This window comes from Drosophila nasuta, chromosome 2R, assembly GCF_023558535.2.
Source record: "Drosophila nasuta strain 15112-1781.00 chromosome 2R, ASM2355853v1, whole genome shotgun sequence".
In the NCBI taxonomy this organism is placed as follows: Eukaryota; Metazoa; Arthropoda; class Insecta; order Diptera; family Drosophilidae; genus Drosophila; species Drosophila nasuta.
Window position 1 is genome coordinate 20,235,924 of NC_083456.1, and position 23,806 is coordinate 20,259,729.

Sequence of the window (23,806 nt, forward strand, 5' to 3'; positions counted from 1 at the left end):
AACTAATTAAATATCAAACAATTTTTTCACACCATTTTATAGTTGCTCCCTCTCTCTTCTCTCTTCGCTCTATCGCTCTCTTATTCTCTTCCACTGCAGCAAATCGAGGAGCCATTTAATAGTGTGTGAAAATTAAAAATTCCATTTACAGCAGAGAAAACTAACACACCCAAAAATAAAGCATAATATGTTATATCTGTGTAAATTGCCTGTAACGTTGTGTGCTATATATGGCTATTGTTGTTGTTGCTGTTGTTGCTATGACGGTATCGTCGCTAATAAACCGCTTATCTAATTTGTTATAACTTTGTTGTTATTTACCTATTGTGGGCCCGACAAACAAAAAAGCAAACACAAAAGCTTTAGAAGCCTACACACACACGCACACACATACACTGGCAAACATTTAATCTAACACACGCATACGCTGCAGCGTGGTTATCTAAAATCGTTATATGGCATGTTAAAAATCTGTGTAAATTGTTATTGATTTTTACGGCAGCAGCGGCTTAATGAGCGCCACACACACACACGCGCAGTTGACAACAGCATGTGTGGCAGGCAGCAACAACAAAGCAGAGTAAAAAAAGCAAGTGAAAAAATCAAAATGAAATGCAGTTTATTAGTTAAATTGATAAAAATTTATGACGCTTGCCCTTCTCAAGTGTGTGTGAGAGAAAGAGCAAGATTCAAGAACACACTCAAGTGAGCGGCAACTTTAACTTATATTTGTACCCTATAGTTGTAGCTAAAAGGGAATGATATGTGAGTGTTAAGCTATGTGACAGCTTATCTAATTGTTGCATTCTTAAAAGATTTGAGCAAACCAAGAATGCTTAGTTATTAGAAGTTCGCTAGAATAGTTATTGGAACAATATTAATGACTCAGTTTATAATTGTGAAACATTGTGATAAGAATAATCTTATATTACAATCTAAATTGCTTTCTAAAAAAGATTTGACCAACCAAGAAGCATCCACTTTAAAACTTAATGTCTTAAATTTGGGTTGATACAAGAATTATCTACTATTATTATCTAAATTGCTTAATTAAAAAATTCGAACAAACAAACGCATTTCTCTAATATTATATATTTTAAATCTAGATGCTCAGAAAATTCGGGTTGATAGAAAAGATATCTTTTATAGAACGAATCATAATTATTGATTCAAGTTAATGGACAAGAAAAATCGAATATTTCATGACTATATAACACCTATATAATTTAAAAATCTTAATACTCAGAAGCTGCCTAAAATTTACCATTGATCCAAAAATATCGATTTCAAATAGAATCATTCATATACATACATATACAACAATTTGAATTGATAACAAATCTTTATGTGATTAAATAACGTCGAAAGATAAGATTAATATATCAACATTAATACTTTACTTATGTTAGTATTATGAATTATAGAGCTTCATACACGGAAGTTGTCTAAATTTGGCGTAGATCCAAAAATAGCAATTGTTTAATGAGTCAATCATTGATATGACAAATGAAAGAATCAATGTTCATAAATTTATCTTTATCTCAGGCAAACCCACTTGACCTTATAAAGCAAAACAAATCTGTAAATTTGGTTTAATGATCAGTATTCATGGTATCAATTATCTATCATCATAAAATGCCCACTCTTTGTATAGGGTATCTCCACGTCAAGCAAGTCCCACAAACTCTAGCTTGAATGTAAATGTATGCCCAACTTTAACAATCAACTGATGTCATCAGATCGTAGACCGGCAACAGCAGCGGCGGTTCATTGTCTGCTTAAGAGCACAGTACTTCAAGTAGCAGAAAACAACAACAACTACAACAGTGACAACAATGAGAGCGGCAACAAGAACAACAACAAAATGTTGGCAAATAATGAACTGTGCACTGTGCTCAACAGCTCATGTGCCTGAAAAATGTTAGAAAATATTTATCTTTTGCACGCTTAGCTACATCATCTTTGCGCCTATTTAACACAAGTTTTGCATATTTGATTTACATGGCAATTACCACGCGCCCTAAGAGCGTTGACACTTGGCTGTCATATCGCCAGAAGATCGCATCCAATCGAGGGAGGAGGGAGACAAAAGGGCCACCCAAAATAGAAGACAAACGTTAAACAATGCCAAACACGACAGCCAAGATAAGCAAATACTTAGTCATTTATACACTTATGTACTTGTCGCTTTAATACTTGTACTTATAACAAAAGGGCCCCCAAACCAAAGTCAGCCAGCGAGCAGCATTCTCTCGTCTATTTGATGTGATTTGATGGCTTTCGGTTGGGCAAAGTGCCAACCAGAAAAACAAAACAGCGCACCGAGACTCGATGTCATTTGGTACGAAATGAAATCCAAATTAGAAATATTTTCAAAACGAAAAGAAAGAAAATAAGAAATTGCCATTGCTGCGCCAGAATATTTGAATTATGTTGCAAAACATGTGTTGGCTATAGATGCGTTTCATGTTTGGCAATCCGTCAGATACGCGTGCTCCGTTCATTCTGAGTGATTTTTTCGCTTAAGCAAAGTGGCAAACAGCATGAAATCAAATCAATATGAAAACTATTCACAAACGTTTGTTTTACACTACATTTCTCAAGCACTTTGCCCACTGGCAATCTTTGTGGTTAGCATTTCGTTATTATTTATATAAAATTGAAATCGAATTGCAGATTAAAATTGCATAGAAGTGGAAAAACTGCCCACAGCTTGGCCAGCAAGCAAAAAGCAATCAAATTGATTTCACATTAAGCCCCATCGTCAAAGCGTAAAAGCAAACTTAATCTGCATTAAATCGCATTTTATTAAAGCCCCTGTTTTTTTTTGCTCTGTTTTAAGCTCACTTGATTTCTTTAAATTGCAAACAAAATACATTTTCACACTATTAGCAATTATATTTGGCAATTAGTATGAATTGCAGCTCAAGTCGAGCTGTCGGAATTTACAAATAAATAGCCCTAAGGTCTAAAATTCCCCAAGTGTCAACAGGTTAGCACCCATTATATATGTGTTACACTTGCAGCCCGGCTTGTTTGCATAGCCCACATCATAAGTAGACTGCAAAATAAACAGCATGCATGCATATTTGCAATGCTAGAGTGCGCAGTGAAATTTCTTGAATGCTCTCTTACCACTTGCCACATACCAGCAGCAGAAGGCACATAAAGAGAGGTAATATTGGACAGTGCTTGACCAAAAAAAAAAGGAAAGAAGAGCAAAAGATGGCACTGCATTATGCAAAAGCAACTTTAACTTAATTTAAAAGAGCCACTGAGTGAGCCAAAAAGAGACCAAGGAAAATCGCTGGCAAAGATTGAATTCACGCTGCACAAAAGAAACAAATTCCAGTCCGGACGACGTCCAAAGAATGCACAAGGAAATGCTCAGCACTGGCGCAAGTGGTGGAAATCCTCGGAAAATCCACGTGGCGACGGCCGCCAAAGACAAATGTGGGTCGCAAGCGTGCAAAGTGCAACAACTCGCACGCACGCACACACAAACAAACACACACAAAAGTACAGACAGCAAGCGGCAGAATGCAGACGGCAAACAACGACGGTGTCTGGGGGAAGTTGCATGGGGCACCACCACCGACAGATGGTGAAAAGATGCAACTGGGGAGATATGCAACAGTACGAAAACCAAGACGACGACGACACCGCACGCGTCGGAAAATACGGAATACGGAAAAACAAGCCAGCAAAACTAAACTAGATTCGTTCTTTCTTTACATTTCTTTTCTTTTTTTTTTGATTTTGGCACTTGCTGCCTGGAGTTGCCCCGCTTCTTGCTTGCCACTTGCCCCGTTTTGTTGCCTTGCGAGTCGTCGTCGCCGTCGTGGTCTCAAGTTGACTTGCTGCTTGCACAGCTTAAGTGAAATTTAATGATATTTTTTACAGGCCAACTTTGGGGTTTTTTCTTCTATTTTTTTTTTGTTTTTGTTGGTAGCAACAACAGGTGGCAATGGCCAATTCTCGTTTCGCATTTCCTGCTGCTAATTTGTTAAATTGAACAACTAATTTTATTGTGTAGCCAACAAGTCACTGCCAAAGAGTTCCGCTGTCTGTTCTAGTTGTGTCTAAGAAAGAAAGCTTCAACAAGTGAAAATTTTGTTTGAAATATTTGTGGAAATAGTCAAGTAATTATATTCACATATTTTGCAATTGTGGTAGGCTAAGAACAGAAAATTAATTGGGTCTTTACGTATAGAAAATTGTACATTAAAGTCATTTATTTATTGTATAGAGATGCCATGAAAAGAAAGAATCTATTCTGTTATATCCATTCATTAAGACTTAATTCGGAATATAAAATGTGTGTCTTTATTTACACCGCTGTTCAAATTGTTCTAGTCAACAAAGATGGCGTAGATTCTATGGTAAAGATGCTTCTGATATAATTATTATTCATTTAATACTTTATATTTATTAACAAAATTCCGTAAAGATCTCAAACCACAATTTATTTCATAGATTAGTTGAAACAAACTTATCAACTAATTTCTTTCTTTCACATTGATTTATTTAATTTTATTTTTGTTTAAACTTGTATTATTTTTAATGCATGCGGTAATTTCTGAAGCTAATCCAGTTTTAAGCTCCAAGCAACCTCTTATTTTTCGCAAGTGTATTCACATGTTGAGCAACCTGTCTTCTCGTGTGGTGCTCATTATGCGTGGGTGCTACTAATGAATTGTACTAGACGCAACAACGAGCCACACGATGATGTAGATGATGATGATGCTATTGCTGTTGATCTGCGCCCACAGTCGAGAATCATCATTCATTGCGATTATGGGCTATTGAAATAAATTTGTAAGGAAATGGCAAATGGCACGACAGAAAGTCTCTTTCTCTCCCGTTCCTCTCTCTCTCTCTCTCTCTCTCTCTCTCTCTCAAGTTCCCCTCAAGATTGTGTAATCGAGAATCAGAGCTGGTTCTTGTTGGTTACAACTGAAATATGTTTAATGTGCGAATGCACTTAAAAACTGCTGCCAGGGCAGACTTTAAATGAGTCTTCAGTTGGCCATTGAGCACAGCACAAAAATTGTGTCATACTCGAAGGGGGAATGAGTTTGGCTGGCACTCGAGAGAGCGCAAGCGACTTGGAGTTTCAAGTAATCAGCTCTATAGTAATATTTGTGTACTTGTGCACATGTCGTGACTGACAGTCTGACTGACTGACTGACTGACTGACTGACCGAAATGAGAGTCGCGTGGGACTCTCCATTGTGGTCCCCATTCTCCCTTCCTTCCATAACTTATTAGACACACTGGCTCGAAACAAGCTGACCTGTCATTTGTCGAGCTGGCGAGCTGACGAGCTGACAAGCCAACACACAAGTAACAAGCTTATTTATCTAAGCTTTGCATTTGTTGTTTGTGCTTGTGTTTGTGTTGTTATTGTTATTGTGCCATCATCGCTCCACGCTGCTCACTGCTTCAGTTCTATTTCTCGCAGTGCCGCACTATAAAAATATCGCGTCAGTTTTCGCAAGAAATCAACAAAAACCACACGAACGACGTTGCAATAGTTAAAAGCAAAACAAAAATTAAATAAATAATTAGATTGTTTGGTTTCAGTTGTTTTGAAATGCAAGCGTGACGCTTCTTGTAATTTGAGCAAACACAGCGAATGAAAACAACCCCAAAGTCGCTGTTCGCTTATTAAATTCAATTGAAATGCATTTTACTTTGAAAATTTATGTGAAACTTTAATGTAATTCACATTAAAATAATAAACAAGAGGAGTGAATACTTTTAAAGAAAATTTCAGATTAGATCAAATTATTTTAAATGAAAAGAAAATAAAAATATTGAAAGTTACAAGAAATTTTGATCATCTCAAATTCGAAGTTAAAGGTAGCAAGTTCATTAATATGAATTTTTGACAAAACTAATTTGAAGTGTACTCGACTGTGAGATACCAGCTACCCATTTTGAATAAAAGAAATATATTTTGCGGTATTTTTTTCAAAATATACCGAATATAGTGAAAAAATACTGAAAATATGTCAAATAGTATATTTGGTATATTGATATAGTACCGCATTCAAAATATACCATAGACGGCACAAGTAGGCGTTTTTGCCCATATTTTCTTTAATAACTTCCATAATTTTTATCTGATCAGGAATCATAACTACTATAGTAATTATTGTATATACCAAAATTCGTAACTCTAGCTTTAAAATTACGCTTGTTATTCGACTTTTTTGATTTGCGGGGTCGGAAGTGGGCGTTGCAAAAATTTGAAACAAACTTGATCTGCGTGCAAACATAAAAAATGCTGTCGAAAAAATTATAGCCCTATCTCTTATAGTCTCTAAGATCCAGTGTTTCATACGGACAGACACACAGACGGACAGACTGACATGGCTAGATCGTCTCTGCTATTGATGCTAATCAAGAATATATATACTTTATAGGGTCGGAGATGCCTCCTTCTACCTGTTACATACGTTTCCTGCCGGCACAAAGTTATTATACCATTCTACCCTATGGTTGATCATTTTTTAAATGCAGAAATTAATAAATTACTTTCATCACTCTCTGTTGTCAAAACTCCTTCAAACTCTATTTATAAAGCACATTATAGACGCAACTTCCGTTAGTGGCAAGTAACTCCGTCAAACCTCGAACCAGAAAGTCAATTACAAATGCATTTGCAAGTGCAGAAGCAAAGTGCAGCGATTGGCAGCAGCTGTTGCTGTTGGAAATAACTGCCAAGACGATGGCAAGCCAAAGTTTTCGCCCGCCTTAACCACATGATCATCATATATTATAGTATGGTATACTTGGTAATAATGATGATGATGTGCGTGTCTCTGTGAGAAGCGCGCGCTTAGCGTGTTTAACTATTTGTTGAAATACGGCGACAGCCACCGAGCAACCGAGCCACCCAATGTGACATGCTTACCAAAATCTATTTAGCATGCAAAGGCGGTCGCCGTCACTGTGGCAAGAAAAAGGAATCAAGCCAGTGGAGAGAGAATGGCAGGAAAAGATGGCAAGCAAGGGCAATGCTAATGCTAATGTCAACGTCAACGCACTTTTGCTTGGCCAAAAGAGAGAGACAATGCCGAAGTCAAGAACTGGAAAATAAAAATTTCATAAATGCCTGTTGAATGGGGAGAAAGGAAGAAGAAGAAGGAGGGTTTTGCTCTTGACTTATTGTCAAAGTCAAATGCATGAATGAATTTATGGTGCATTTATAAAAATGACTTATGAATGGATGTGTGTGTGTGTGTGTGATATGGTAATGGATATGGATATGGAACTGAAGCTGGTGTCTGTGGTAAATGTGGGGAAGACATCTGTTGCTAAATATTATATGCTCATAATAATCAGAAGAAGAAGTTTCGCTGCAGATTACTCACCCACTTTAGAGAAACCCACACATGTGAGCCGGCTTTTGTTTTGCTGGCGCGTTCGTGTTAAGCAGCTTTCTCGTTGAATATATATGTATATATATGTTCTTAGTTTATGTTTTTGGAACTTGTTTTTTGTTTTCTGTTTTGTTTTCTTTGTTTTTATCTTCTCGCGATAAGGGTGAACACACAACTTGTACTTATAAATAATAAGTAGTTGTAGTATTGTGAAGTAATTGCGCCATAAACGAAATCAAAAACGTAAACAAAATATAAAATACGAGGAACAAAAAAAAAACACGGTCACACACACCACACCACAGCACTGAATAATAGCCGAAGAAATGTATTGAACATTAAAGCTTTAACCCAATGCTATTATAGATATGCAAATTCAGCACAACTCTGGGCACATATATATGTATATAGACTATACAGATATACTATATCTATAAGTGGCCATATACTTTTCGTATAGCTCTCGTCGGATTGGTGTATTTATAGAGAGCGACCAGTTTTGGGTTAACACTGAAACAATTTCAATTTAAATCGAATAATTGGCTAAGATTTTCGACTTGAATTACTTTTCGTAATGGATTGCTAAAGGGTTTTAAGTTGTTTGCTTTTCGCGCATCGTATTTATTCTCAATTTTATTTAATTATATTTATTTGATTCTTGTTTTGTATATTTGGTTTTATGCGCTGTTGGCTTGTGAGGAGCTAAACGACACTGCACACGACACACGAACGTGCTGGTGATGAGGGGGCGGGCGCCTGTAAGAATCGAAAGAGAACAAAACAATTTCGATATAAGACAGCAAGTCGGTATATATTCATATATATAGTATATTTTGTGGGAAAATTCGGGATACATGTAGTATAATATAGATGCAAGCATAAGCGCAGCTAAGCTTAGCTAAAGAAGAGAGAGAGAGAGAGAGAGATAGAAGAAAGATAGAAGACAGAGGACAGAGAGAGAGAGAGAGAGAAGGAGACAGAAGACAGAGAAGGAAGAGAAAATATAGAAGACATGTATATATTGTGTTTGTGTGAGCCAAAGAAAGACTTGAAATTGGTAACATTGAAATAGTTTTGGCCCGGAAAAATTATCAATACAAAAAGTTGACACAAGTATTAGCTGCGGAAAAGTTGGTGAAACGAAAGAAAATGTGTGTGTATGAAAGCAACAACAGATTTTACAGAGACTCTTTCGCATTGTATGAGAGTGTGTGTGTGTGTGAGTGTGTATTGAGTGTGGGCGATTGCACATTTAACGCATCGAGAATGGGACGGGAAAATATGCATGTACAGTTATAAAGATAGATCCAATAATTTATTGTGAAAATGACATAAAAATTTCTGTATAAATGTTTTGGGGAAACATTTCAAAATAACCACAATGATACAAGTGAGGGGGAATCCGTACAGAGGAAGGCAGGAAGAGTTAGACAGAGAGAAATATAGTAGAGAGAGAGAGAGAGAGTACTAGAGAGAGAGAGAATAAAAAAATAGAACAAAAATTCACAGCACAACAAGCGCATAAAATAGGGAAAATATATATATTTGTAGTATAACAATATATCTGTTTGTTTTGTTTTTGATATACAGAAATAAGTAAATATAGGTATGTGTGTGTGGATGTGTGTTAGCAGACGTATTGTAGTTTTTTTTTTCATTTATTAAATGTTGTTTTATTATTTGGTTTTTATGCAGTTTATTTGTTTGATCATCGCTTTTAATTTAGTGGTCGTGTGGTTTACAGTTGAGCGCATAAGCAAAACAATCGAGTAAAAGTGTGTGAAAAAGTTAATTTAAATAGATAAGTACGTATAAACAATATATAATACAGTAGTTCCCAAAAGAATTATTGGTTTTGTATGAAGTGTTTGTTTTTATAGAGCTGTTAATACAGGATGTCAGTAATAATAGGTAATAATATATAGATATAAAGATAAAGTAGCTATTGATTAACATTGTACATAATATTTTAATGTGTATATCAAGGTCTTAACTGACATGCAAGCATAAAAATGTAAACATATTAAATGAGTTTTATTATTAATAAAGTAGAACAAGTTTTGTTTTTTTGAGCTCACTTTAATTTAAACTTGAAATTCACAAGAAGTTGAAACACAGTTTCTCAAGTAATTTCTATTCTTTGAAATTCTCCAGAAAATATAAAAGCTAAAATTATAATTTATGCTTGTCACAAATTCCATTCAAAAATAGAACGAAACAATATCAAATCCACGGGTCCCCGAGGACCTATCTTCACACCAGGCAATTGTACTATGTATAGAAATGTATAGAAATCACATTCGGCGAAAAAGGGTTACGACAAATCACACGCTCGCTCTCCTCACATCCTCTATCCTCTTCTGACGTCAGACGTCACAGGGAAAACCGACAAATGCAACCCTAATTACATATCCAGACTATCCAGTTAAGGTCGGATCGAAACAGCACCCCAAAAATTTCGCCCTAGCAACAACATCTTCAAATTGTCAAACGAACGTTTGACAACGCAGTCAAATTTCGGAAGCTAAGTCGACAGTGAAATACGCTGCTTTCAAGGACGAAAAAAAAAACTTAAAAAAAAGAAATGGGAATATTTGAAAAATAGAAATACTTTCTTAGGGAATTATACCCAATAGGATCGCAGAGTATCATTGGTATCAATCGTATTGTGTTTCTCAAACAGCTGTCGTTTCATTTTCTTATCAATCAAATGCACACACACACGTATAAATTCCACGGAAGATATTTTAAAACCATACGGCTTATGTTTGACATTTACGTGCGCCGTGATATAAACACGGCACGGGGGGCAGACAACGATAATAATTGTGCGGGGTGAAACGGAGACCATCAAAGGCTGACCATAACATCACCGACGCGACGATTCGTCAATGTGTTTATTATTTTTTCTGTGGTTGGGAGGCGGGGTGGGGCACAGTGCAAGGTATAGCACAAATCAGTCAGCAATAGCTAGCCACAAAAATATCTCATAATGTGACAGGGAGAAATCATCATCAGCATCATCAGGATTCAGACACACAAAAATTTGTATTTGCATATTTCAACACCTTAACAAATTGGCTCATCAGCGTCAAGTATTTAACACTAGGCCCAAGCTAGCCCCCCATTAACCCCCCCTAACACACACATAATGATCGATCATGTCAAATATCAATAAATATTTATGCAGACAGATGCTCTGCATGTGTTTATTATTGCGTTCAGTTTTGAACATTTAACAGCGTGAGCTGATTAGCTTTAATGTTTAACGAGCGCTGCGTAGAGCCAACAGAAATAAATACTAATGAGAAAACATATACATAAAATATTGTACATTGGATGTATCTTTTTTGGATACACGATGTTTTTCAATGAAAATATCACGAGGAATTATTACTATAGAATTTCTAATACGATTTTAGACGATAAATATTAGGAATTCTTTTTGTAGAACTTACCAAGTAAACACTAAGTAACAGAGCTATCAGCAGACCGAACAACTTTGAAAATTTTACTAGAAACTCTTCTAGGTCTTAGGCTCAAACAAGGCTCCCTTTAGGTGCCTCTCTGTCATTAACTATTTCTCGCACTCTCTCCCCTCTCCTTTGTCCGCTCTATCATTAATTTTGATGGCCAAATACATGAGCTCAACCGGTTTACAATTGACGAGCAAAGCAACAAGCCTACGAAGAGCAATTTATTTCAAACATTAGAGCCAAGTTCAAAGCGTCTAACAATCACGCCACAAAAAAAAGCGAAAGAATAAGAAAACATTAATCATATTCAGAGGCAAACAATCTGAACGTTGTTGTATCCGTCTGAGTTACGCATGTGCGTTAGTTAATTTGTATGGTTGCGCTAATTAAGCAAAGCGAAGAAGACTTACGCACTTGCTGGAGAATGACGGAAAGAGTAGTTCCCACTTCCATGTCATATAGTCATAATGGGAGAGCAACCGACTGTAGCCGGGCGACATTCGTAACGCATCAGAGCTCAAAGAAACTACAGCTGAAGAGAGATTGCTAAGCAAACACACACAGATATATACGATATATATGAGCTGATGTATGTGTGCACATACACAGTCATATTTAGTCTCCAGAGTACCGAAAATTTGTGCTCAAGGTCAAATTTCGAAACTGGGCATTCAACTTGATAATTTATTAAACGCGTTCGCATTCGTGTATAACTGGTGAAGGGTAAGTCAAAGCTTCGACATCGTCGACGCCGCGCAAGCGTACAGAACTTTGCTCAGATACAGATACAACATTTTTTGGGGTCTCCAAAGTGTGTGCGTGTGTGTGACCAAATATAGAGCAAGAGATAGAGATGTGATGTGATGTGTGGCCGCATTATAAGAAAGATCGTTGTGCCGATAAGTCACTGAAGCTTTAAACAGTTTTTCGAGTTTTTCGGAGCAAAGCGCAGCGCAATTTTTAAAGCCATCATAAATTAACTTTTAATGATTTGATTGCTACTACAACAATGTATTGTTGCTGTCACTGTTGTTGTTGTCCGGTCGCATTGTTGTTGCTCCTCCTCTGTTCAGTGGAACAAATCCTAAACTGGTAGCGAATTCGGTACTTTTTAATACTAATTGCAACCGGCATCGAGTGAGTTCCTTCAACCCAGCTGACTCAGAAACAACAACCACAGTCAGTCGTCAGTCAGTGTGCCAGTGTGCAGGTAACAAAAATAAAACGTGTTTCTCTCTGTTATTTTATCGCAAAATTTCAATTAACTACTAATGCATCGCCTCCGTCACACCGCCCCTCGTTCCTCTCAGTTTCGTCACTCCGCCTGCCTAGACAATGAAACCACACACTGAATATGTCGCATGTAAATTGTGTTATCGGCTTTTTTTGTTTCCGATAAGCGCTACGAAATGATAGTATTTCCGAAGTTGGAGAGCACACTACACGACTAGAGATGACACATACTTGAAACTTCGAAGCACACGCTAGAATTTCAGCATACATTTGTAAAGTTTACAAAAATTCCCTTTTCATTCTTCTATTTGTTCCGAATTTACTAGAATTTCCCATTCAGAAAAGTAAACTATAAAAATTAGAGATGGAACTTTTTAACTTTGAAATAAAAATTGTTAATACTATTTTGCAAGTTTTATTTCTAGATATTTTAACAAAGTTTGATTATAATCAAACTTAGTAGACATATGATCTATGAAACTTTAAACCAATTAGACAATTTCCCAAAGAAGAATTTTACATTCAAAAAAGTAAAATATAAATAAGAGATATAATATTGCAACAGCTTTAAAACACATGTCAAAAAGGAAATCATTTCTAGCTATTATTACAATATACTATAATCAAATCTACAAGACATATGAATTAAGAACTTTTGAACCAATTAAAAAGTTGCCCATACAATTTAAAAAAACACGCATGTCGTGTCGTGTCGTGTCACGATACCAATTCGTAAAGCACATACATGTGGACTAATAAGTGCTGGCTAGACGAAAAGACGGGCTGGGCATTGGCTGGGCTTTGCTTTGCTTTGCTTCTAATCAGCAAATTGTTGAGAGCTTATGCGGGTGCCACATTTCGCAATGCTTTCAGTTTTTTCTTCTGACTGGCACGAAAGCAACCATACACACTATAATATGTACATATATCCAGTCATTCTCAGTTGTTTGTAGACGTTAACAGTCATCGAGTCACAACTGGCGTCAACATCATTCGGAAACTTGACTAAATCTCAACGCCAGACGCTAATTTGATATTTTAATGACTTTTTGTTTGCAAATTACGCGTCGCTCTCGCATGTAAGTTGACGTTACTATTGCTATTGCTATTGTTGTTGTTGTTTTTGTTATTGTTGTTGGTTTCGTTCTTGTTATAGCCAGGAAATGCAGCTGCATTTGGGGTTTTACCTTAGTTAGTCTGAATGAGTCGTAAATGTTTCACATAGATGCATCAGAGATGTGTTTTGGGTTTGGTTAAGTTAGTTAAAGAGTTGATAAATGTTTCTTTTATGTCTAATCTTGTTAGAAACAAATATATTATGAATTGAGCTAAATATGACATAATTGCAGTTTGATTATTTAATTCAGAAGTAAGGTTAGGTGCACTCGAAAAACCGCCAAATTTTATCATTGATGGTAACCCCACGTTGTTGTGATTCCCACTGTTATCAGAGCTACACACACTATCACCAATTACCGCCTATCAGAGACATATCGCAATGAAATCTTTTTAATTGCGATAAATTTATTGTATTTTAAAAAGTAAAATTTTTAATATTTTCAATAAGAACATAGATTATGGCACTTTAATTTAAGCAAAAATTAATAATATAAATAAGGCAAAATAAATGAAACTCAAACGATTTGATAAATAAAGCACAAAATTGCGCATAGGATTTCACAGAATTTCAATTACGTCAGTAGTCCAATTGGAAACCCCAATATTCATATATATGTACATATGTATATTGTTGTATTTTCTGAAACATTCAGACAACTTTATGATACAAATTAAACAGACGCTTGACCCTGAAAAAGGTGTCTCTAAAATCGCTCATTAAAGGTCAGACTCACAGTCAACAATAAACATGAAATCCCTACACAGTGTTTAGTATGCGTGTGGTCAACAAAAAAAACTCAATGTGAATGAGAAACAAAAACAAGAGCTAGACTCACGCACACCTCGCACCAAAAAAAGAAGAGTTGAAGTATAAAAGTTATGAACATTCTCAACGTGCAAATGAGTCAGCGAAATTATGCAAACAGAAGAGTCAGTCAAGTTAAAGCATTGAGAGAAAGAGAGGGAGCCAAAAAAAAACAGGGCGCAAAGAAGCAACCAAATTACGATCAAAGATGATCTGAGGTTGAGCGAAGTGAGGTGAAGCGACGTGAAGAAGAAGCAAAAGTGAGGTAACCCCAAATTAAGTAGTGGTGGTGGCTTTTACAATAAGGAATACACACAAGTATGCATACATATACTCAGATGCTCGAATGTACACGAACAGAAACTGAAAGGGGCAAAATAAAAAGACAACAGTCGGAAGTGATCAACAGCCAAGCACCCGGTACATGAAATTCATGAATATAATAATCGTAAATTAAGATACAGAAGATCGAATTTGTTTCCCCACTTGTAGATGCTTGAAATAAAATTTTTGCATATTTTGCGTTTACATTTAGTTAAACGTCAAAGATAGTTTTATGAACATCGGCAAATGTAGTTTATTGACTGTAAATCCGTCACATTAATGAATTGCACATTTTAAGTTTATAGTTTTTAAGGCATCAGTTAATTTGCTCAACGTCTCTTATTGGCTTAAAAATATCGATCGATTTTTTTTTTGGGGAAAATACGATAATATGCCTAAAATATTCTATTATTTTAATTGCACAATTGCATAAACGTCTTTCTGTATTTATGCTTCATAAAGTACTTAATTTTGCCACTAACTTGGCACACTCCACTCAAAGATTTTGTTGCCGAGTGGAAACAGCAAAGCGCAATCATGAAATAACCGTTGACAATGAACGTACAAATAGGCTGTGTAGTAAGTGCGAGGGGGACAGACGGATATGAAACAAAGACAAGGCGCAACAGGTAAATAATGTATGTACATATGAGCGTAATTGTGTGTGTATGTGAAGATATGTACAACAGAAGGCGAAATAAGTGAAACAATTTCAAGAAAATAATGTATTAATAACAAAAGTGAAATAAAAAATAACTTAAAAATGCATGCAAGCAGACTTACAAAACAGCGGGACAAATGTTGTTGTTGCTATTTGATGTAGTTGTTGTTGTAGTTGTTGATATCGATAGCGATAAATTGTTGAACTTGAGCTTGGTTTGACTTTTGTTGTTTATTGTTGTTGCTGCAATTTGTTCACTTGAATTTTTAGACACGTTCATAAAAGACGCAACGTAGATAATTTTACAATGGATAACTAGGTTTTGGGGAGAGGGGGAAAGGAAATGCACAGAACAAATTGCACAAGGATTAGCAAACGAATTACATTTGATACTAAAAGCATACGATATTCGAAAAACACGAGACGCACGTGGAATGCAATAAGAATGCCAAAAATGCGAAACACGAAGAAAGAAAAGGTCAGACAGATACAAGGAGGTGGGGAAATCGCGCGCGTGTTCACTTTTCTTCACTTTCAAAAGACCGACGGCAGACAGACAAAGAGACGACGACGACGACGACGAGTGTGACCATACTCTTAAGGACAACGTAAAGCACACGCGACCGATCGAGTGTGACCACCGAAGGTTACTTGATAGTACAAAAAAAACACGCGCGAAATTGTATGGAAAAAGGATGCCGAAAAGCTTAAAACGAAACACAGAAAGAAACAGAAAGAACTCGAGGCAAAACGAGACAAAGCACAGCACAATAATTTTTTATGTCAAAAACTTTGATGAAAAACGAAACCGAATTTTGACATCAAAAGCAAATTTAATAAATTTGTATAAATATGTTTTTCTTTATTATTATTGTCGTCACGCTATGTATTATTATTTGGCGCTTTTTGGTGCAACTTTTTAAGTTGCTTGAACTTGTTGCTCTTGTTGTATGATTGTATGATTTATATACTTTTATTATTATTTTTGTTACTTCAATTAAATGGTTAAACATATACAATTGCCCACTGGCGGTTGTTGTTGCTATTTGCTTAAACAATTGAATCACACGCAACGGGTAAACGCACACACACATGCAAAGAACACACACTAAGGCACACACGTACACTAGACGAGATGACGGCCGCAAATTTGTTTGTTTGCTAGCGCGTCTTCTTTTAGCGGGGCGACGTCGAATTGGTTTCGTTGTCGGCACAACAATAAAATAATATGCATATATTTGTGTTATTTGGTTTTTGCAGTATGCAATTGCCGCTCTTTGTATGTTTCTGTTGATCTATCAACAATTACACTTCACGCACGATGTTGTTTCGGCATACGCAGTCTAAAAATTTGTTGAGCAGTCGCAAGTACCCAAAAAATTTGAATATGTTTCGCCGTCCGCACACGCACACACATGTGTACGTACAACAAATGTGTTGTTAATGAACAGTAAATACGGAGAGAATTAATGATCTAGCGATCGCAAACGAACCGATTGCAGAGCGACACTGTTCAGCTGTGAACCAGTCGAGCTATTTAACATGTCTGAATTCTGTTAGCGCTCAGCTGTTGCTGCTTTTAACAGACAGCTGTTATAGCGGCCGTTAATGTTCAAATTAAATTGGAGCCCATTGCGATTTTAAAAAGCGTATGACGGCTGCATTGGATTAAGAATGATGTAATTTATTTATCCTAAAATGTGATATATTAATGCAAAATATTTAATTGCAGTAATTATTCAAATTGCACAGAAACACCGCATGTTAAGTGATCAGCTGATCCACACGCTTCTGTAGCAGGCAGCTTTTCACAACGTGCAACTGGAGAAACGTTACAATTTGAAAAATGCTGATCGTTGCGACTTTTATTTTTAATTTATTATTAAACATAAGTATCTATTAAAATCTATTTATGTCATTAATGCAATTATTTTTAATAGAGAAAACATGTGACTGTTTAACAAAGCATTAAATAAGTCTAAACTGATAATACCCTATAAAAATAGTGCAAAAATTTGATGATTAATAAAACGCTGCTTAGAAATTCTCACATCGCAGATTTAAACAGGGCAGCGTCGGCATCCAATAAAGTTCAGATTTCCACATGCTCCATTCCAACTGTGATAGTCACATAGAATGGCAGCTGCCACTCACACGTGGCAATGATAATAATAATTTAAGGCAAGACTTCATTAAGCAAGAATTAAATTGCCAACTGGCAGCCAATTTCTAAAAGTTGTTATTTAAATAAACAAAGCGCAGTTGAACAAAACGCCAGTGAAAAGCGAACGCGCTAAACGATTAAACGGAAAACGGGGCAACAAAATATAAAAAAAATAGAACGAAACCAAATAAAACAACAAACGAGAAACTACTACTAAAATTTGATATTTATAGAAAAACTGTTGTGCGAACCGATTTCGAAAAAAAAAAACAAATTAGAAATAAAAATATATAAAAAAAAACGAGCACGCATTCTGAAGGAGAGTCCAAAGTTCAGTTGGATATTGGGTAACTAGCATTTAAAGCTCTTCTTCATTCATTATTCATATCCAAACAACATTGTAATTGTGCTCTGCAAATGCAAATAAATGTATATGTGTGTGAGTGTATAAGTGTTTGCAATATATATTTTCGAATTCGCAATGTTTACTCGTTCGACCTTATAAACTTTTCGAAAATTCTCACAAAAATTCGTCAGATAGTTTAAATTAAAATGACAGAAAGAAAATGCACTAATATATTGGACGAAATATATATGTGTGTGTGTGTCTGTGTGCTGAAGTGTGTGTGCTTGTCGAGTGTGTATTTGTCTATTTGTTTTTAATAAAACAAAACGAATCGCTAGACATTGTATTAAGACTAGTTGCGACAGTGGCGTCATCTACAGGGGGCGCCTACAACTTACATTGTTGCAGCTTTTGCATAACAAGTGCCAAATTTACACTTATCGATTAATGCGATAATCGATTATTAGTGTTTTGATTTCACATATCGAGGTATATTTTTTAAATATACCAAAATTGTATTTAGGAAATACTCATCAATGAATGTCCAACTGATTTCAATATACCCCAACAATCCCCTGCTGTTGCAACGACGCCACTGCAAAAATGTGCTGCAGCAGAAGCAGCAGCAGCGGCACATGTGAGAGATTTACTTAAATTAAATGTGCAGCAACAAAAAAAAAATGAACACATTTCGTGCACAGCACGAGGTCCCCAGGTTGAGGTTGTGAGATGCACTGTGCGATGCTGTGTGGGTGGACGATGGGTGTTGAGGGGAGAAAGGTGTGAGTGCAACGAGCATACATTTGTATGTGCGGGCGTTGCCAGACTGCAATGCGAGTAATTTGCGAAATTTGCACTAAAATGTAAACAAAAAATTCGAATTTGCAAATATTTGCATGGGCCCCAAAAATATGCTTCAGCATTGCATTCGATTTTGTTGTCTTCATGCCTCTTTGTTGTTGCTTCTACTGCATCTGCTGCTGATGCTTGCGGCATTAGTAGGCTGTGTAAGCGCCAGATCAGACCATCTCGCTCCCTCACAGACAGAAAATCTTATGCGATTGACAGCTTTCAGAACAATTGAAAAAATACCAAACAACAAGTGAGAAAGAGAGAAAGAGATAGAACAATATAGCTAGTTTGGATTGCAAATGTTTGCGTTTCTTCACGTGTATGTGTGGGTGTTTCTATATGTTTTCAGCAGAGAGTGTGTGAAAGTATCTTTTTAGCAGCCGCATGTAGAATTGTATTTTGTGAGATTTGCATTTTTTTGCTGAAATCAAAACAACCAACAAAGCAAAGCAAACAAATAAACTTCATTTCAGACGCTGACCAAATGGAAATCTCCACTTCAATCTTCCAACTTACACTTTGCTACATAACTAAAGTTCAGAAAATTTCGTATTAATCTCAGCCCACTGTGCAGGGTACTTAATAAAGCAAAAAGCGCAATTTGATTGATTATGGTAAACTGCTTTGTTAACGATCACAGAATGCATTACAAATGATCAAAACGGGATGATAATAATGAATAAACTGCATAGAACTGAATATGGAATTTATTGCTGTGACTTCGATTTGAGCTCGTTGATCTTTTCAGTGATCTTTCAATGATCGAATTCAACAGTTGTTTTGCTCAATAGAGAACAGCAGTCAAAACAAATTGGTAGCCATTTGATCATTATATTAATTAATTAGTTTTCACTTTAATTTCATTATTTTAATAAAGTTTGCTTTAATTGGATCAAGAATTTCAATAAAGTTTATTGGTTTAACTTTCAATGTTATTGTCTAATGTTTTTTTTTATTTATGAATCCAAAGTTTTTCAAATATTTATTCTTTTCTAGAACAGTTTATTTACAAGATCGTTATCAAAACGTTTGAGAAAACAATGGCCAAAGTCGGACACTTTTTATGTAAGCTTAAGTTTCTGAGAATTTCATGACTATCGCATAATAAGCGAATCAGAACTTATGCATAAACTATACAAAAAGTTGTGAACCTCAACTCTTTTAACAAAAAAGCCAAAAATAATTAAGAAGGAAATATATAAATGGTAATTTGGAACATTATTATTTTTTTGGGTATTAAGTTTTTCTCAGTAGGATATATTACTTTCCCGACTTGAAGAATATTATTGATTTTAGTAAACATTTAGTATAGAGTTGAAAATAATTTTAATTGCTTTTTTAGTATAAAGTTCAAATTATTCGTAGAGTATCAAAAAGTCGATCATGCTCTGCACTATTTTCTGAATTTGGATAGTTTTGTCGTTAATGGCAACGAATGTTTTTTTTTTACTATAATTTAAATAATTCCCAGAAGTATAATTATTACGTAGCACACAAATACAATTAGGCGGCTGACAACAACAAAAATTATAACAAAAAACTCTGCGTGTTGGTTGAGTGTGTGTTTTTTTTTTTGTTGTAGACTAAACACATAATAAATTATGAACACGGGTTAACTACAAATTAACGATAGCAGACTAAATCAACTAAAGAATTCAGCAAATTTATTGTCAAGGACAAATCAGCAGAGAAAGAGAACGAGATGGAGAAAGAAAGGGAGGAGACGAAGTCTATGAACAACACGGATGTCGATGTCGATGCCGATATGGATGTGAAGCCAGAGCAAGGTGAGTTCGGTGTCGAGATGTGATGCGAACGGTTGAGTGTCTGATTTGCATTTCAGTGCCACGCCTTGGCCTGCGTCACCTGCAGGCGTTGCTGCTTTTTCTGGGCCTGGTCGTGACCACGATACTGCAATTCAATGTGGGCGTGGCTGTGGTTGCCATGACAAATGCCACATCCTCTTATCCTGAGATACCCGTAAGTCGACTCTTTGTCACTATAAATTACATAGCGAGAAGCTAACTTTCTAAAACGCAACTATGAAATCATGACTCAAGACCAAAGCATAGTAAAAGTTTAAAAGTGATGCAATAGCATATTTCTTTACTTTACTCTAGAAAAACGATTGTTTTATTCTGATAGTGAATGGGAAAACATTCTCAACTCAGCAACTTTTAAATTCAAATTTCAACCCTAAAATTGTTATTTTTATATTTGAGTTTTAAGTTTTTACGAAGTTCTTGTTTAATACATTTAAAATAATTTGAAATGATTTTCCATTTGTTTAAAGAACCCAAAATTCTGAGATGAAGAATTTCATTCCTCTTCTGTTAAAGAAGGAAATCTTATCGTTAAGGTTTAAAATCTCGTTGATGGAAATGCTAATTAACAATTTTCACCTAATACCTTATTTCAAAAATAATTTTGTAGGAACGTAAATATTTTTTATAAATTCTTTTTCATTTTAAATATTAATTATTTTGTGGGTCGTTTTTAAGAAACTCTTAAGTCCTTTGTTTTTAACAACGCGTTTTTACTTTAGTTTTATTAAAGAATATTTCTTTAGGAACGTAAAATTCAAAAAATTTAATTTGATTTTTGAGAAGAATTTTTCGTTTTTAAATATAAATTACTTGTTTACTTTTAAGAATCCTTTAATTTCTGAAAATCCTTCCTTTTTAACATTTTTCAAGTTTATTTCAAAAATATTAGGAACGTAAAATTCAAAAATGTTATTTTGTTTTTGAAGAATACTTTTTCGTTTTTTTAAATAAATTTCCTTTAAATTCTGCCTTTTTGAACACTTCAATTTTATTTCAAGAATATTTCTTTAGGAATGAAAAATTCAAAAATTGTATATCATTTTTGAAGAATACCTCTTCATTTTAAAATATAAATGAATGTTTTTTCTTAAGAATTCTTTAAGTCCTTTCTTTTCAACAACGCTTCTTTGAAAACTTTAAGAATTTTTGTTCCTAAGAATCCTTTAATTCCTTCAAATCCTTCCTTTTTAACAAAGGTTATTTTTTAAATATATTTCAAGTTTATTTCAAAAATATTAGGTACCTAAAATTCAAAAAATTTATTTTGTTTTTGAAGAATACTATTTCGTTGTTAAAAAAAAAAAATTACCATTAAATTCTATCTTTTTGAACACTTCAATTTTATTTCAAGAATATTTCTTTAGGAAAATATTCTCTTGCTTTTTAAGAATACTTTTCCATTTTGAAATATAAATTATTTAGGGTTTGTTATTAAGAATACTTTAATTGCTTTAAATCGTTCTTTTCTAACAACGCTTCTTTGAATACTACAATATTATTTAAAAAATATTTCTTCAGGGATGAAAATTGAAAAATTTTCTCTTGTTTTTTTTTTTTGTTAAGAATACTATTCCATTTTGAAATATAAATTATTTAGTGTTTGCTCTTAAAAATCCTATAATTCTTTTAATTCCTTTCTTCTTAACAACGCTTCTTTGAATACTTTAAGAATTTTTGTTCCTAAGAATCCTTTAATTCCTTTAAATCCTACTCCATATCTCTCGCTGACTTTCCCTTCTCCCACAGCACTACAACTGGACGGAAGCAGAGAAATCGTACATCCTCTCGAGCTTCTACTGGGGCTCTGCACTGACGCAATTTCCCGGCGGTTACCTCTGCAAGCGTTTCGGGGCCAAGCTCGTGCTCTTCTGGGGCGTCATCGGCTCGGCGCTGCTGACCTTGTGGACACCCCAAAGCATTTACGTGGCCAGCTGGCGAGCATATTGCGGCATCCGCTTTGTGCAGGGTCTGTGCCAAGGCGTCACATGGCCCTGCATCCATCAGCATCTGGCCAATTGGGCACCGGCCGTGGAGCGAACACGTCTTGGGGCCTTTGCCTACACCGGCTTCGATTGGGGCAATGTGATGGCCATGTACGGAGCGGGGATGTTGGCCAGCTCCGGCTGGGGTTGGCCAGGGATCAGTTATGTATCCGGTGGCATGGCGTTGACCTGGTGTCTGCTCTGGCTGATCTTTGGCGCCAATCGAGCGAACGAGGCGCCATGCATAGGCGAGGCAGAGAAGCTCTACATCATCGGGGACAATCAACGATGTGCGCGTCGAGAACGTCGCCTGGCGATTCCATGGCGAGGCATCTTCACATCGCCGCCCTTCTATGCCCTGCTCTGTGCCCGCTGTGCGGACACTTGGGGCTTGGCCACCATGCAGACGGAGTTGCCGTCTTATTTGAGCGGCGTTCTGGGACTGGAGATGCAAAAGAATGCTCTGTTCTCGGCGCTGCCTTTTCTGCTGATGTGGGGCATGTGTTATGTGTATCTGTTGATTGCGGACTTATTGCTGCGACGTCGTTGCCTCAGCTTGACAGCGCTCCGCAAGACGTACAACAGCATTGCACTCTGGACACCGGCTGCCATCATGTTGGCCTTGGGCTTTGTGGACAAGACACAAAAGCCTCTGGCTTTGGCCCTGGTCACTCTCAGTGTGGGCGTCAGCAGTGCAGCGACAATTGGCAGCGAACTGAACACAATTGATTTGTCGCCAGTGCATGCGAGCATTCTTTCGGGGATTCTGTGCACCTTCACCAATCTGGTGGCAATGCTGACGCCGCTGGTGGTCGGCGTTTTGGTCACAGATCAAACGGAGCGCAGCGAGTGGCAAGTTGTGTTCACCATTGTGGCCACTGTGCTCTTTGGTGGCAACGTGATCTATCTCATTTGGGGCACGGCGGAGACGCAGCCATGGAATGACAGCGAATCGAGGCGGGAATCGTTGGACTTTGAGGATGCCAAACTTGAGATTGATGGCCATGCGAATGCCAATACAAATGCAAATAAAATACTTAATTAAATTTGTATATGTGTGTGTGTTCGATTTAACTTAATATACATTAATTTATAATGTGAGTTAGGTCAGATTTATAGTTAACGCTGCGAAGAACTGAATGCCAAATAACAAATTATTCATCTTTTTTTGATTGCATTTTTTGCAATTCTTTTTTTTACTTCTCTAACACCTTTTGTTGCTCAAGTTATGCTGTTTCCTAATAGTATTTAATTAATAACGTTTTTTTAAATAAAAGATATTTTCAGAAAAAAACGACACACATTTATTTCATTTACTTTGAACTTGCTGTGAATATAAATCTTTGGCTTGTTTTCGCTGAAATCCAAAGCCAATCATTTATTGAATTTCCTTTTTATTTACCGAACTAAGTAAAAGAATTTCTTTTGTTATTCTATTTAATATTTTTTTCGGCAAATTCTTAATAAAATATTGGCTTTGTCGAAATACTCGGAAAAATAAATAACAAACTTGTGTTTAGAAAATGTTTTAATCCTTGTTTTATTTCGAATTTAACAGGATTTGTGGGGAAGACTTCTTGGCATGTTTTCTTTGAGTGTAAGCATTAGGCAAATGAATATAAATATT

General features: G+C 35.9%; 2 protein-coding genes across 6 annotated transcripts in view; one reads left to right on the plus strand and one right to left on the minus strand.

Moving 5' to 3' along the window:
• LOC132787645 (polypyrimidine tract-binding protein 1) overlaps positions 1-15,782 on the minus strand; it is a 162,383-nt gene extending 146,601 nt beyond the window's left edge. For 2 of the 4 annotated variants that reach the window (XM_060794840.1, XM_060794836.1), the window contains exons 1-2: positions 15,439-15,782; positions 15,132-15,324 (exon numbers count right to left, since the gene is read on the minus strand). The gene's annotated coding sequence lies outside the window, so the exon portion shown is untranslated. Of the gene's footprint in view, positions 1-7,382; positions 7,766-15,131; positions 15,325-15,438 lie in introns of those variants that run through there. The other 2 variants (XM_060794841.1, XM_060794845.1) reach the window with 2 other exon arrangements.
• LOC132787646 (putative inorganic phosphate cotransporter) lies at positions 13,055-23,419 on the plus strand. 2 transcript variants are annotated; one of them, XM_060794850.1, is made up of 4 exons: positions 13,055-13,179; positions 19,954-20,158; positions 20,215-20,351; positions 21,944-23,419. In XM_060794850.1, the coding sequence occupies exons 2-4, from the start codon at positions 20,074-20,076 to the stop codon at positions 23,222-23,224; spliced, it is 1,503 nt and encodes a 500-aa protein (XP_060650833.1). In that variant the 5' UTR covers positions 13,055-13,179; positions 19,954-20,073; the 3' UTR covers positions 23,225-23,419. The 2 variants fall into 2 exon arrangements, with proteins under 2 accessions (XP_060650833.1, XP_060650832.1); XM_060794849.1 differs by lacking the exon at positions 13,055-13,179 and adding an exon at positions 17,145-17,520.
• The last annotated feature ends 387 nt before the right edge of the window (positions 23,420-23,806 follow it).